The sequence below is a fragment of the Felis catus genome, chromosome B3, assembly GCF_018350175.1.
Source record: "Felis catus isolate Fca126 chromosome B3, F.catus_Fca126_mat1.0, whole genome shotgun sequence".
NCBI lineage: Eukaryota > Metazoa > Chordata > Mammalia > Carnivora > Felidae > Felis > Felis catus.
In genome coordinates, this window is record NC_058373.1 from 640,540 (window position 1) to 654,583 (window position 14,044).

The following is a 14,044-nucleotide window of genomic DNA, read 5'->3' on the forward strand; positions in this document are numbered from 1 at the left end:
TGGCTCCATGAGCACGGGGCGTCCCCACCACCCACCCAGGGCCATGAGCACAAGGCATCCCCACGAGCATGAGGTGGCCCCATGAGCACGAGGCGTCCTGCCACCTGCCCAGAGCGATCACTGGAAGGGACCCAGCCCCAGCCACCTCTGGGACCTGGGGCTACAACGTGGGGCTGTGCTAGAGACGGGGGAAGGGAGGCAGAGGCCCAGGGCCCTGTCTCGCCGTGGGGCAGGCGGTGCTGGACCCCCAGGGCCCGACTCTTCCCCCCACCCTGGGCCTCAGGAGGCAGGCACCTGGATCCAGACGGGCTCGTCGGTGGGGCCGGGGGCCGTGAGGTTCTCCCAGTTGCCTGTGCGCGCGTACGTGAAGGTGGTGCCCGCCACCGGGTAGTCCCCGCCCCACTGGATGGTCCAGCCCCCGTTGAGGAAGTACTTGTGAGGGTCCTCGCTCCGCAGGGCCAGGAAGTTGGCGGCCTCAGCCACCTCCTCGATGCGGATCTCACGGGCACCAGCCGGGATCAGCCCCACGTCCACATACCCTGTTGGCCAGGGGGTGTACAGACGCTAAGAGGCTGACCGTCCCCTTCCCTCGCCCCCCTTCCCGCTCCACCCGGCCTGCTGACGGCAAAGGTCCCACCACCAGCCCGGGGGCCCGAGCTCCTCCAGAAGGCAGAGGGTCCCATGTGTCCTAGGTCACCTAAACCTAGAGGGGACCCTCAAATCCTGCCCCCGTGACCCATGCCCCTTCACGCCTCTCCTGGATGCCTAGGCTAGCTGGGCCCTTCCCGGGGACACCCTCCGTGCTGCCCACACAGCCCGTTCCCGTTCCTTCACTGACTCTATGCGCTTTACCCGGTGACGCAGGGGCTGCCGTCACCCCCATCTGACTGATGAGGAAACTGAGGCCCAGACAGATTAAGTAACGTGCCCGAGGGCCCTGCTGGGGTATGAATGGGGCTCCAGGGTCCGAGCGTCCTGGCCCAGCGCCCGAGGCCCCGCTCCTGACAGGTGCCTGCACAGAGATGCACCCGGGCCCTGGGGACACAGCTCTTTCCTGCGTGAAACGCTCCTCCCATCTCACCTGGGTCTTTCACGCACCAGCTCAACTCCCCCCTCCTCCAGGAAGTCTCCCCTCACCTCCCTGGGTCAGGACCTCCTTCCTCACAGCCTGCTGGGCCCCCCACAACTGCACCTGCCACACTGAAAGCTTTCGTCACCTGTCGCTGTGAGGTCCTCACCTTCAAGCCCCCCTCACCCAGCACACGCAGCCGGCACTCACACGGCTGAGGGGGTGGAGTTGGGGGGGGGGCAGCTCTCTGAAGCCTCACAAGAAGGCGGTAGCCTCTGAAGGGGCTGGCGCCACCCATAAGCCTCATCAGCCAACCCGGGGTCCCCGGGGCAGAGGGACTCCCCTGAGTACACGTCTCTGTGTCTGGGCCAAGGTGCCCGACGCCCGAGAGGACCCAGTGGGGTGGTCTCCCTGCCTCCAGTCTCTAGCCCGGGCGGGACCCTGGGGATCAGGCAGGGCTGCCGAGTTAGGAGAAACCCCCCCTACCCCCACCCCCGCGTACCCAGGCCCTCAGACTCCTCGAAGGTCCCGCTCACGGTGTGGCAGGTGGAGCCGTTGCCATGGCACACGCCACAGCGGTCCTCGACAGCACCCGAGTCAATCTCGAAGTCACAGCCCACGTTCTGGAACACACAGGAGGGAGGCCCCAGTGCCTGGCCACCAGCCGGCAGCCCTCCCTGGCCCCTGCCGCCAGGGTCCGCCGGGGTCCGCCGGGGTCCGCCGGGGTCCGCCGGGGTGGGAGCAGGACCCCACTCCACCTGTCCCCGGGTGTGACATGGGGGGATCCACGCGTGCAGTGAGGCCATGCTGAGGGGGCACGAGGTACGGGGGGGTGCCTTTCACAAAGAGCTACAGCAGGCGGGGCACTGGCACCCCAGGAGCTCCCCCAGTGTGGACGGAAGTTTCCCGGAAACAGGAATCTGTATCAGAGGCCCCAGGCAAGTGCGTCCCTGCCATCTGGGCCCCAGTGCTTCGGGTGGGGGACAGTGGCTGGGACACGGGTGGGGAAGAGGCCGGGCTGACGCCAGGAGCGAGCATACACGCTGCCGGCGTTACGGACACTCATCTGCCAGGTTCGGGGCCCTGCATGTCCCTGCAGTGGCGTCACCGAACCCGGTGACAGGGGTGCAGAACCGGCCACTTTCTCTCTCAGAGGACACCACTGCCCGGGGTCATTCAGCCAGCAGGAGGCTGACCCGGGCTCTGGCTTCCCGGCAGGGGCTGTGCAGGTGCGGGCCGAGCTTCAGAGGCTCGGACAGCAGGCAGGGAGGAGGGGAGGAGGGCCACGGTGCAGGGGCTGGGGGTACAAGGTCCGCCTGTGAGGGACTCCAGTGCTGGTGGGGGGGTGGCCTTTGCTGACGGGGGCCAGAGGGGGACCAGGAGGGAATCCAGGGCAGCCGGTGTGGGAGACGCCCCTCCTGTCGGGCATACCTTGCAGATGCCATTGATGCAGAGGTCGTGGCCGGGCCGGCCCTGGTGGCAGGGGGTGCCATCCACCACAGCGTCCCTGAGCTTCTCAGCAAAGTACTCGCTTGAAGGCCGGCAGTGCAGCTCACAGGGGCTGGCTGGGGGCCCAAAGGGAGAGCCGTGAGGGACAGCCGGGGCGGGCGTCGCACTGTGTGTCAGGGACAGGCTGGAGGCTCCAGGGACAGGCTGGAGGCTCCAGGGACGGCCCGGCCCGGCCCGGCTGGGGTGGGGGCACGGCCCGGCTGGGGTGGGGGCCCAGCTCCTGCCACCCTCCCCCCGGCCCCTCCCCGTGGGCGGCAGGACTCACCGTCGTTGAGCACCGGCACCCAGGTGTGTAGCTGGCCCTTGTAGAGCATGGCGTCAAAGTGGCTGCACTGGACGTGGCGGAACGAGGGGCGGCCGGGGGGGCAGGCCTGCAGGTTGCACAGACGGAAGCGCTTCCGCTCGCCCACACAGTACTTGCCCTTGTACTTGGGCCTGTTGGGGGGCGGGGGGAGGCAGAGTGAGCGCACGGTGAGCGCGGTGCCGCCGCGTCCCCGGGTGGCCCCCAGCCCCACACTCACACAGGCTGTGTGCACCGCCGTTCAGCACTCTGCACGCCCACACCACAGCTCCGCGAGCAGACGGACCAGGCGCTCCAGCCTGACCAGCCGCCGTCCACAGCCTCAGGCCGGAAGCCGACAGGAACACACTCCCCGTTCAGACACCACTACCGAGACAGCCGACCAGGTGGAGACGCGCACCCAGGCCAGTCGGCCATCCCCGCCCTGGTGACACTGTGGCAGCTGGGGGGCCGGGGCAGGCAGAGGACAAGACCAAGGAGAGAGGAGGCTCCTCCCAGTGGTGGAGGCGCACAGGAACGACAGAGCCCAGGTGCCGACTTCCTGGTCCAGCGCACAGGCGGGACAGGGCAGAGAGGCTGGGCTGTGAGAGCCTGAGCTAGCGTGAGCCAAGGCTGCCTGCAGAGCAGAGGCACGCTGGGAGCCCCACCCCTTCCCCCCACCTGACACTGTCCCCTACCTTGCTCTCCCCACACCTAGTGCCGTCCACAGCTGCATCCAGCTTGGAGTGACAGGTGGTCCCCACGGAGCACCAGAGTGTGTGGCACACATTCTGCAGGGAGGACACAGGCCATGCCCTGAACCCTCCCTGCTGCCTCCACCCGCCCACCCCTCACCACCCTGTGTGGGGCTGGCACAGGGTGGGGGTCTGCAAATGGGATTCCCAGAGGGCCCTTCCCATCTCCCAAACAAGGGGCGCTGGGGGCACCCGGCACTGGGGCTTGTTCAGAACGGCCTCCAGCCCCGCCCCCTCCCCAGCCTCCCGCCCACCTCTCCAAGCCCTGCCCATACATCTCCCAGCCCGCCTACTCCCCCGCCCAGCCTCCTGCCCATACCTCTCGCAGCCCCGCCCACACCTCTCCCATCTCCACCCCCTCCCCGCCCTTACCTCTCCCAGCCCCGCCTACTCCCCCTCCCAGCCTCCCGCCCACACCTCACAGCCCCACCCACACCTCTCCCAGCTCCACCCCCTCCCCACACTTACTTCTCCCAGCCCCGCCCATACCTCTCCCAGCTCCACCCCTCACCCGCCCTTACCTCTCCCAGCCCCACCCACTCCCTTAGAAAGACCCTCACCCCCACCAAACCCGGGGTCTCTAACAAGGCTACGAAGGCCTTCACTTCAGGCAGGTCTCCCCCAGGGAGGGGGGTCTCCCCCAGGGTTTTATTTTGCCTCTTCAAACCCAGCCCTGGGAGGTGACGGTCTCGCCCAAAGCCGCACAGTTGGCAAATGGTCCACCCAGAATTCAGAGCTGGGTGTGTAGCCACCCAGCCCGAGGCGGATCCCACAGGCCGAGTCCCCCAGGATCACGTGTGGGGTGTGGGGTGTGGGCCGAGCGCAGGCGCTGCAGGCTGCGGAGGGTAGCCCCGCCCCCACCTGTGCCCACACTCACGTCCATGTCCTCACAGAAGGCCGAATAGGCCCCATACTGGAGGCGGCACTGGTGGCCCACGTCGTAGAGGACCCCGGGTGGCACCGAGGGGAAGTCGATGACATCCTTGGTGGGAGCATCGTCCAAGCACAGGCCCCACCCCCGGCTGCAGAGATGGGACAGGGGACAGGGCAAGGGGGACAGCCTGAGAGACCCATCAGGGAGGCCTCGGAGGGGCGGGGCGAGGGCGGGGCGCGGCGGGGAGGGAAGAGCACTAAACCTGTAGGAAAACTTCAGCCTCCTCGCTCACCCCAGCCTCCCCTCCAACCTCCAGCCCAGACCCCCGGCCCAGCATTCAGGCCTTCCCGCTCCCTCCGGGTCTCCGTGTCTCCGGACACACTCAGGCTCCCTAACCAACTGGCCCCACCCCCAGGGCCACGGTTCCCACCCACAGTGCTGCTCTAGCACTCTCCTGTGAGGACTGTCTCCTGGATCCCCAGCCCAAAGGCCCGGCCTCAGAAGCCTCCAGACCACCAAGCCCCCTCCTGGCCCTGCTCTGAATTCCTGCAGGCTCCACCCCCCCACCCCCACCGCATGAGGCCCCGGCCACTTCAGTGAGGGATCTGGAGAGCATCAGGCCACAGCTGATACAGCAGCCAGCGCCTCTGACACCCCACCCCAGGCTGAGATCTAGGTCTCTGTGGGGGACCACAGCCTGGGACAGCCTGGGGCAGCCCTGCCTGCCCATCACTCCCTCATTTACTCCTGCCTTCCCCCTAGAAGCACAGGGAACCCTGATCGGCAGGCAGGGAGCACAGAGACAGAAGGTAACCCAGGCCCAGCTCGGGCCCACTTCTGCCAGCGCATCTCTCCACGGGCACCTTGTGCGCAGCTACTGCCTCTGGGGGCCAGTGACCATCCTGCTGCCCTTGCCAGGCCCACATGTTGACCAACGAGCCCAGGGCTCACTGCCATCATGCAGGAGTCAGAAAGGTGTCCGGGGGCCTCCCTCCCTCTCTCGGGGCGGCAGTGGCTGGGGAGAACTGAGGTCGGGGGTGATGGGTAGCCGGCCGGGGCAGCACGGACACCCCAGCCAGGCAGGGCTGGGGGAGGCAGAAGCCCTCCGGTGTTCCAGCCTGAGGTGCGGGGCGCCAGATGAGTGGAGGGTCCTGGTTAGGGTCAGAAGGCTGGAGGGGGTGGGTGCTGGGGAGGCACAGAGGAGACACCACAGGATGGGGACAGGCTGGGAGATGGACGCAGGCCAGCGCGCAGGCGGGTGTGGGGAGAGGCCGGGGCCGTCAGCCCCCAGGTGTGTCCAAGCTCCACCCAGAGCTGCAGTGAACACTGAGACCGGACTCCCGCTGAGGGTCCTGAGGACCCCTCCCCCCAAATCACCTGGACCATCTGTGCTAGCAGAAAACAGACCCTGTCAGGTGGGCGGTGGCAAAAGAGCAGCCGTGGGACCCAGCCCTCTGCCCCAGGTGACCACAGGCCAGGTCCTCGCTTGCTCCTCAAACACCCTGGGCAGAATCTAATCCCCTTCTCACACACACAGGGCCCCCAGGGCACAGCGTCACTGGCCCTGGGTCACACCGGAGAGCGGTAACGTCAGAGTCTGAGGCCAGGCCCAAGCCGCCAGTGGCCACACGCGTCCACTTGCTGGGCTGCCCGGTGCACAGCTCCTCCCCTCCGTCCATAAGCCTGACCTCAAATACTTCACCCCAGTGCAAGTTCACATCCATGGCAGCTGAGCCCTGGCAGAGAGAAAGCAGTGTTCTGACTGCTGACCTCGGTCTGGGGCTCCCTGGGCCTGTGCCCTGGGGCAAAGCGTCAGCAGGACCCTGGGACTCCTGTCCTGCAATTCAGGATATGGGCTAGGAGGGCTCACCGCCTGGGGGGAGCTCAGACCCAGCCTGGGGGCTCCTCCAACCTGCAGTCTAATTCACCCCAATGCCACACCGGGGCCACCCCCCGGGGCTGTTTCCTGGCTGGAACCCGCCACGTGTCAGGTCTTGTGGGCGGGGCGGCAGGAGTGACAACAGCCCATCTGGTCCGTTCTGCGTGTGCACGAGAGGCTGGGGGCGTCAGGGGACCCTCCAGCACCCAAGACCAGAATCAGGGCCGCGTTCGGGCCCAAGTGCTGATGGGGAGTCGGAGCCCCGAGTGTGGCTCCCCGCCCAGCTCCAGATGTCTCGTGGCCTGGGCCGTCCCTCACCTTCCCTGGGCCTTCACACAGGAGGCTGAGGCTGCCTGGGGGACCGAAACCACAGAGGTATAAACAGCCGCACCAGCCCTCCGGCCAGCTCACCGCCAGGTGCCTCGCACGGGGGACACACACCCGCGGCTACGGGTGGGGGCCAAGAAGCATCCGGTCCGGGGTTGGGGGGGGGGAGACCCAGGGGGCCCGTGGGCGCCACGGGGCCTCCCCCAAACCCAGGGAACACTGCCTCACCCCACTGGGCACCGTCTGTGCGTCTTTTCCTTCTGCCCTGCTCCCCGAGGGCGGAGCCCGTCCCCGCCCCCGGCAAGGATACGACAGGCAGAGGGGCTGAGGACCGGCTGGTCCACGCCTGCCACATGAGGCCCCCTCCTTCCAGCTTTCCTGGGCCTCCAGGCTGGGGAGGCAGGCGCGGGGGCCGGCCTGAGGAGACGAGCCTCCACTGCGGGTGCGCCTCTCTCCGGCCACCGCCCCCTGCAGCCCTCCTCAGTGCCCGGCCGGCCCAGGCCCCGGCCTGCTCACCCCACCCCTCGCTCCAGGCCCCAAGCCAAGTCCCTCACGCATTCCAGCAGCTGAATGTGAGCACAGAGACCCCTGTGTGTCTGTGGGTCCTGGGGGCAGGGCGCGGGGGTGGGGCGCTCCCTGGGTGGGGACCGCTGGGAACAGCCCTGGGGGAGCTACGGGGAGGGGAGCGCATCTTCCAGCCTGGCCTCTTATTCTCTGCCCCCAAGTGGGGCAGGAGACACGCCCCTGGGGTGTTTTTCAGGCCTGACCCACATGCCCAGGCTGCTGCCCTGGTTCAGGTCCATATTCTCTGTGGCTTACAAGTGGTGATAACAGAAGCCCTGAGCGCTAACCACGTGCATGGCCACGTGCTGGACACTGACGTGTCTGCGGGCCAAACCTTCACAGCCACCCAAGAGGCAGGCCCGTCACGAGCCCCATGGAACACGTCTGTCAACACAAGGAAAAGCCGGGGCCAGAGTCCAGGCCCTAACCATCATCCACGACCCCTCTCCGCCTCCTCCCTCACCCCAGCAATGCCTCCTCCGTCAGGGGCCAGCGCCCCCCCCCCCACACACACACATTTAAACCCCACACTAAGCGACTTCTAGAAGAACACGGCAGATTGATCTCCACTCCCTCCCTGCAGCCCAGGACAGTAAAGGAGTAAACGAGGCAGAGGTCCACAAAGACAAAAGGCGAGGGAGAGGTGACGACGGCACGTGGAACAGGTTAGCAAAACCCGGGAGGCTGGAAAGCAGCCGGTCAAGCAGTGGCTGACCTGGTCAGGCAGTGAGAGTCAACAGCCAAGTCCAATGGGGAGAAACCACCCAGAGGCAGAACCCCGGAAAGGCTCAGGCTTAGGGCCCCAGGGAGCCATGGAGGCTGGAGTGCCAGCAAGACTGGGGACAGGAGACCTCAGACCCCACACCTGCTCCCAACCCCGTGTGGCCACCTGCAGAGGGTGGGGACCACTTTCTGAAGAGGGTGAACCAGAAGATCTGGCCCAGGGTGACCTACAGACAGACCGACAGAGATGAGGACAAATGTAAGTCTACAAGCCGCCAAGCCCCTTCCCCACCTTACGCGCCACCCCCACCCCACCCCCCACCCCCCAGCCTGGGTGCCAGGAGCCACAGCCAGACCTACACGCCCAGGACAAGAAGAGAGTTCCTCCCTGGGGAAACAGACCCGCTCCATAAAAGGGCTCTAGGGGCGCCTGGGTGGCGCAGTCGGTTAAGCGTCCGACTTCAGCCAGGTCACGATCTCGCGGTCTGTGAGTTCGAGCCCTGCGTCGGGCTCTGGGCTGATGGCTCAGAGCCTGGAGCCTGTTCCGGATTCTGTGTCTCCCTCTCTCTCTGCCCCTCCCCCGTTCATGCTCTGTTTCTCTCTGTCCCAAAAATAAATTTAAAAAAACGTTGAAAAAAAAAGTTAAAAAAAAAAAAAAGGGCTCTAGACACTGGTATGTGACGACCTACCGAGGGCACAGCCCCATCTCGGCCAGTCCCCTGCACGGACTCAGAAACACCTGCCAACCAGTGTCCCTGTGCCTCCCCCTATGTGTGACAGGACCTCAGGTAGTTTAAAACCTCTAATATGAAAGTTTTGGTTTAGTTTTGTTTTTTAGAGAGAGAGAGCAGGGGAGGGGCAGAGAGAGAGAGGGAGAGAGAGAATCCCAAGCAGTCTCTGAGCTGTCAGCACAGAGCCCAACACAGGCCTCGAACTCACAAACCATGAGATCATGACCTGAGCTGAAATCAAGAGTCAGACGCTTAACTGACTGAGCCTGCCAGGTGCCCCAAACGTGACAGATTTTTTAAAATTAAAGAAAGATAATGCAGGGAGAAGAACGTAACTAAATCCATACAAAGAATAACCTCAGGAAGAAAAAACAGGAAACAAGTATGGAAACATGACAATAAGAAGGAGGAAGTCAGGAACTTAAAAGTACAGTACAAAAAACTTAACAGAAGGGTGAACATGTGGATGCTGCCCAGAACACAGGTAAAAGCCAGTAAAAAAGTAAAAACTCACAACACGGGAGAGCAGCTGAAGGTCAAAGAGCTCCCGAAGGGGAAAACGAAATTACCAAATGACACAAGAGCATTTCCAGGGGCTGAATGAAGGACAGGCGGTTGTAGGTTAAAAGCATCCGCCAGGTCTAAAGCAGCATGAAAAAGCTCAACCTTACATGTAAAGGAGCCAGAAGAAGAACAAAGCCCTGAACCAGCAGAAGGAAGGAAAGAATAAAGATCAGACAAGAAATAAATATGAGAAATAAAAAAAAAAAAAACAAAACAAAACACAGTAATACAGATCAGGTTCTTTGAAAAGATCAACAAAATTGATATACCTTTAGCTGGACTCATCAAACCAGTGAGAGAGAATGAGACAGAGACAGGGAGAGAGAGAGAGAGAGGGGTGGGGGGAGAGAGAGGGAGGGAGGGAGGGAAAGAGGGAGGGAGGGAGGGAGAGAGGGAGAGAGAGAGAGAGAGAGAGAGAGAGAGAGAGAGGTGGGGGGAGAGAGAGGGAGGGAGGGAGGGAGGGAGAGAAAGTGGGAGGGAGGGAGGGAGAGAGAGAGAGAGAGAGAGAGAGAGAGAGAGGTGGGGGAGAGAAGAGAGACAAAAGGCGGGGGGGGGGAGGGAGGAGGGGAAAGAAAAGACTCAAATGAACAAAATCAGAAATGAAAGGAGAAATACAGCAGACTCCGCCAAAGTACAAAGGGTTATAATTACAAAAAAACAAATGCCCACATTGAACAACACAGAAAAAATGGATAAATTCCTAGAAACATATAACCTCCCCAAAAGAAATCAGCAATAAATAGAAAACTTGACCAGACCAGTCACCGGCAATGAAACTGAATCAGTCATCAAAAACTCCCAACATCTGGTCCAGGACCAGACGGCTTCACAGGCGAATTCTGCCAACATTTAAAGAGTTAATGTCTTTTCTTCTCAAATTGTTCCAAAAAATTAAAAAGGAAGGAAAACTTCCAAATTCATTCTACGAAGCGAGCATTACCTCGATACCAAAACCAAAGACACCACAAGAAAACAGAACTACAGGCCAGTATCTCTGATGAGCACGGACGCAGAAACTCTCAGTAAAATACTTGCAAACGGAATCCAGCAATACGTTTATAACATCATCCGCTACAATCAAGTGGGATTTATTTCTGGGTTGCACGATTCACAAATCAATCAACATGATACATCACATGAATACGAGAAAGGATATAAACCCCACGAACCTTCCAACAGGCGTACAAAAAGCATTGGACAAAGTACAACATCCATTCATGATAAGAACTCTCAACAAAGTAGATGTAGAGGGAACGTTCCTTAACTTGATAAAGGCCGTATATGAAAAACCCACAGCTAGCATCGTCCTCAATGATAAAGCGCCAAGAGCTTTTCCTCTCAGATCAGGAACGAGACAAGGATGTCCACTCTCACCAGTTTCATCCAACACAGTACACGGTACTGGAAGCCCCAGCCATAGCAATCAGATAAGAAAAAGAAATGGAAAGAATCCAGGTTGGCCAGGAAGACGTAAAACTTTCCGTATCTGCAGATGACGTAATACTGTACGTAGAAGACCGGAAAGAGTCCACCAAAAATCTACTGGAACTGATATGTGAATTCAGTAAATCTCAGGGCACAAAATCAATATACAGAAATCTGTTGCATTTCTGTGTACTAATAATGAGGTAGAAAAAGAGAAATTAAGAAAACAACCCCATTTACAATTGCACCAAAAACAAAGTACCGAGGAATCAACTGCATCGAGGTAACGACCTGCACTCTGGAAACTATAAAACACGGATGAAAAAACTGAAGAGAACGCACAGACATGGAAAGATTTCCACGCTCATGAATTAGAAGAACACATATCGTTAAAATGTCTCTACTCCTCAAAGCAGTCTACACATTTAACGCAATCCCTGTCAAAACACCACCAGCAGTTCTCACAGAGCAAAAACAAACCATCCTAAAATGTGGACGGAACCACAAAAGACCCCAAAGAGCCAAAACAACCTCGAAAACAAAGAACAAAACTGGACGCATCACAATGTCAGACTTCAAGATACGCTACGAAGCTGTAATGATCAAAACATTGTGGTACTGGCACAAAAACAGATCAACGAAGCAGGGCAGAGAGCCCAGGAACAAACCCACGGTCACATGGACAACTCACCTGGGACAAAGGAGGCAAGAATTCACAATATGAAAAAGACAGTCTCTTCAACAAACAGTGTTGGGAAAACTGGACAGCAACATGCAGAACGATGAACGTGGACCACTTTCAGGGCACCTGGGTGGCCCAGTCGGTTAAGCGACCAACTCTTGATCTCGGCTCAGGTCATGATCTCACGGTTTGTGAGTTTGAGCCCTGAGTTGGGCTCTATCTACACTGACAGTGCAGAGCCTGCTTGGGATTCTGTCTCCCTCTCTCTTTGCCCCTCCCTGCCTGCTCTCTCTCTTAACAATAAACTTAAAAAATTTTCTTAAATTAAAAAAAAAGAAATTGGGCCACTTTCTTACACCATACACAAAAATAAGTTTAAAATGGATTAAAGACCTACACACGAGACCTGGAACCATAAAGATCCCAGAGAAGAAAGAACACAGGTAGTGATCTGACATCAGCTGTGGCAACTCTTTTCTAGGTATGTCCTGAGGCAATGGAAACAAAAGCAAAAATAGAGAACTGGGACCAAGTCAAGGTAAAAAACTTCCGCACGGCAAAACGATAAAACGCTGATGAAAAGAACTGGGGAGAACACACAGAAACGGAAAAGACATCCCATGCTCATGGAAGAACAATAAAGGGAGGAACACGGAGAGAAGAAGAGAGGGAGAGAGGGAATCCCAAGCAGGCTCCCTGCTGTCAGCACAGAGCCCAAAGTGGGGCTCGAACTCACAAACAGAGAGATCACGAGCTGAGCTGAAATCAAGAGTCGGACGTTCAACCCACTGAGCCGCCCAGGCGCCCGGGAACAAAGCCTCTCAACGCTGACGGAGAGCGACTGACAGCCCAAAGCTGATACCAAGTCAAACGATCGATCGGGTGTGAGGGTAGAATAAAGACACTTCAAACCCCTTACCTCCACGCACCTTTTCTCAGAACCTACTCCGCCAGAACAAAGAAGCACCCCCTCTAAAGTCAGCGGCAGGAGGACCCCGTGGGACAATTTTAGGGCCGGCCCAAAAGGCACCCGGTCTAGATAGGAATGGGAACAGAGACCACACTGCCTGCTGGAATCAGCACGTGCTTCAAATGTGGACAGAAGGCAGTGATGTGTTAAGAACCACGAACGACCCAGAAACCCTGTCGTCCCGTGTTATCGGCGTTACCTCCCTGTCCCGGCCACCCACACGCCAGGAGGGAGGATGCAGAGGGGGCCACGGGCCGACCCCCAGACCCTTTCCCCTTCAGACCCCGCTTACTGGCCAGCGTAAGCCGAGGGCGGGGAGCGGTACCAGAGCACCCACGTGTTAAGTGGAATAAAAAATGGGGCGCCCGGGGGGGCTCAGTCGGTTGAGCATCCGACTTCGGCTCAGGTCGTGATCTCGCGGTTCGTGGGTTCGAGCCCCACATCGGGCTCTGTGCTGATGGCTCGGAGGCTGGAGCCTGCTTCAGATTCTGAGTCTCCCTCTCTCTCTCTGCCCCTCCCCTGCTCATGCTCTGTCTCACTCTGTCTCAAAAACAAATAAAAACATTAAAAAAAAAAAGTGGAATAAAACCCACCCAGTTCCTTTCGTACACACTTCTGCTGTTCTGGTCAAGGGAGCTACGGGTATGGGTCGTGTCGTTTGGGGCCTTGCACCCGAGGTCCATTCTCCTACTTATACTTACAACTGGCACTGTGAAAAATTCTGTGCTAATAACTTACATCTTTAAATTTTCCTTAGCCGAGAACAACGTTAAATAGCAAATCAAAAACACGGTCACCAGTTGAGAGGATCAGAAAGAGGGGACAGGCTTTAGCTTCGGTGCCTCCGGCGGCACTTTCCCCAGGACTCTGTGGCCAAGCGGCCGGGGCCGTGCCCCGTCGGGTCTCCGTCCCGTCCCAAACCCAGGGCTCGACCCCGGCCCCATCCCTAGGCCCCCACGACCCCTCTCCCTCCTGTGGGGTTGCAGGACACGGAGATGGCCTCGGGGACCTCTCGGTCCAGCCCGGGCGGCCCCGCCCGTGCCTCCCTGACACCGGGTGGCCCCCCACGGGCCCGGCGGACTTACTCCAGGAACCTGGTGATGTACTCGCGGCTGCAGCGGGACCAGGTGAGGGGGGCGGTGTCGTACAGGAGCTGTGGAGACATGATGGAAGGCCGTTTCCCCACGGGCTCGCAGTCATTGCCGCTTCCGTCGTGCTGAATCCCAAAACTGCGTGAGAGCACAGGCCCCGGGGGCCGGTGAGCTGCGGGGCCGCCGGGCGGCTCTGCCTCCAGACCGCCGTGGGGCCTCGGGAGGCCGACCCCTCTCGGAGCCTCAGCTTCCCCGGCCCAGAGCGTGGACGGGCGGGGGCGGGGGGGCAGCCTACTGAGCCCGAGGGGCACCCACAGTGACGAGCCAGGGGCACGGGGGGACGGCTGTCCCCACATCCGCACTGGTCCCCAGCAGGGAATGACACGGGTCCCTTCTGTGCCCTGGATTTAAGGGAGTTTGAGCTGCCCTGTCACAGAGAAACTCTCGAGACGCCATCCTGGGGAAGGAGACAAGAATGATTCTCTTTGCTCAGACTTACTACGTGCCAGGCGCTGTGCTAAGCGCTTTCAGAAACCCCACCTTGCTCAGTTCTCGGAACTGCCCAGAGAGGCCCAGGAACTAGCCAAGGTAACACAGCCAG

The 14,044-nt window shown here is 60.1% G+C and overlaps 1 protein-coding gene across 5 annotated transcripts in view; it reads right to left on the reverse strand.

Moving 5' to 3' along the window:
* Nucleotides 1–14,044, reverse strand: part of ADAMTS7 (ADAM metallopeptidase with thrombospondin type 1 motif 7) — a 52,024-nt gene that overhangs the window by 21,837 nt on the left and 16,143 nt on the right. For all 5 annotated transcript variants that reach the window (XM_045058700.1, XM_045058699.1, XM_023254780.2 and 2 more), the window contains 8 exons: nt 13,438–13,581; nt 4,491–4,635; nt 3,557–3,649; nt 3,100–3,245; nt 2,844–3,013; nt 2,501–2,634; nt 1,572–1,692; nt 295–539 (listed from right to left, as the gene is read on the reverse strand). In XM_045058700.1, the coding sequence (XP_044914635.1) occupies nt 295–539; nt 1,572–1,692; nt 2,501–2,634; nt 2,844–3,013; nt 3,100–3,245; nt 3,557–3,649; nt 4,491–4,635; nt 13,438–13,581 (1,198 nt within the window). The remainder of the gene's footprint in view (nt 1–294; nt 540–1,571; nt 1,693–2,500; nt 2,635–2,843; nt 3,014–3,099; nt 3,246–3,556; nt 3,650–4,490; nt 4,636–13,437; nt 13,582–14,044) is intronic.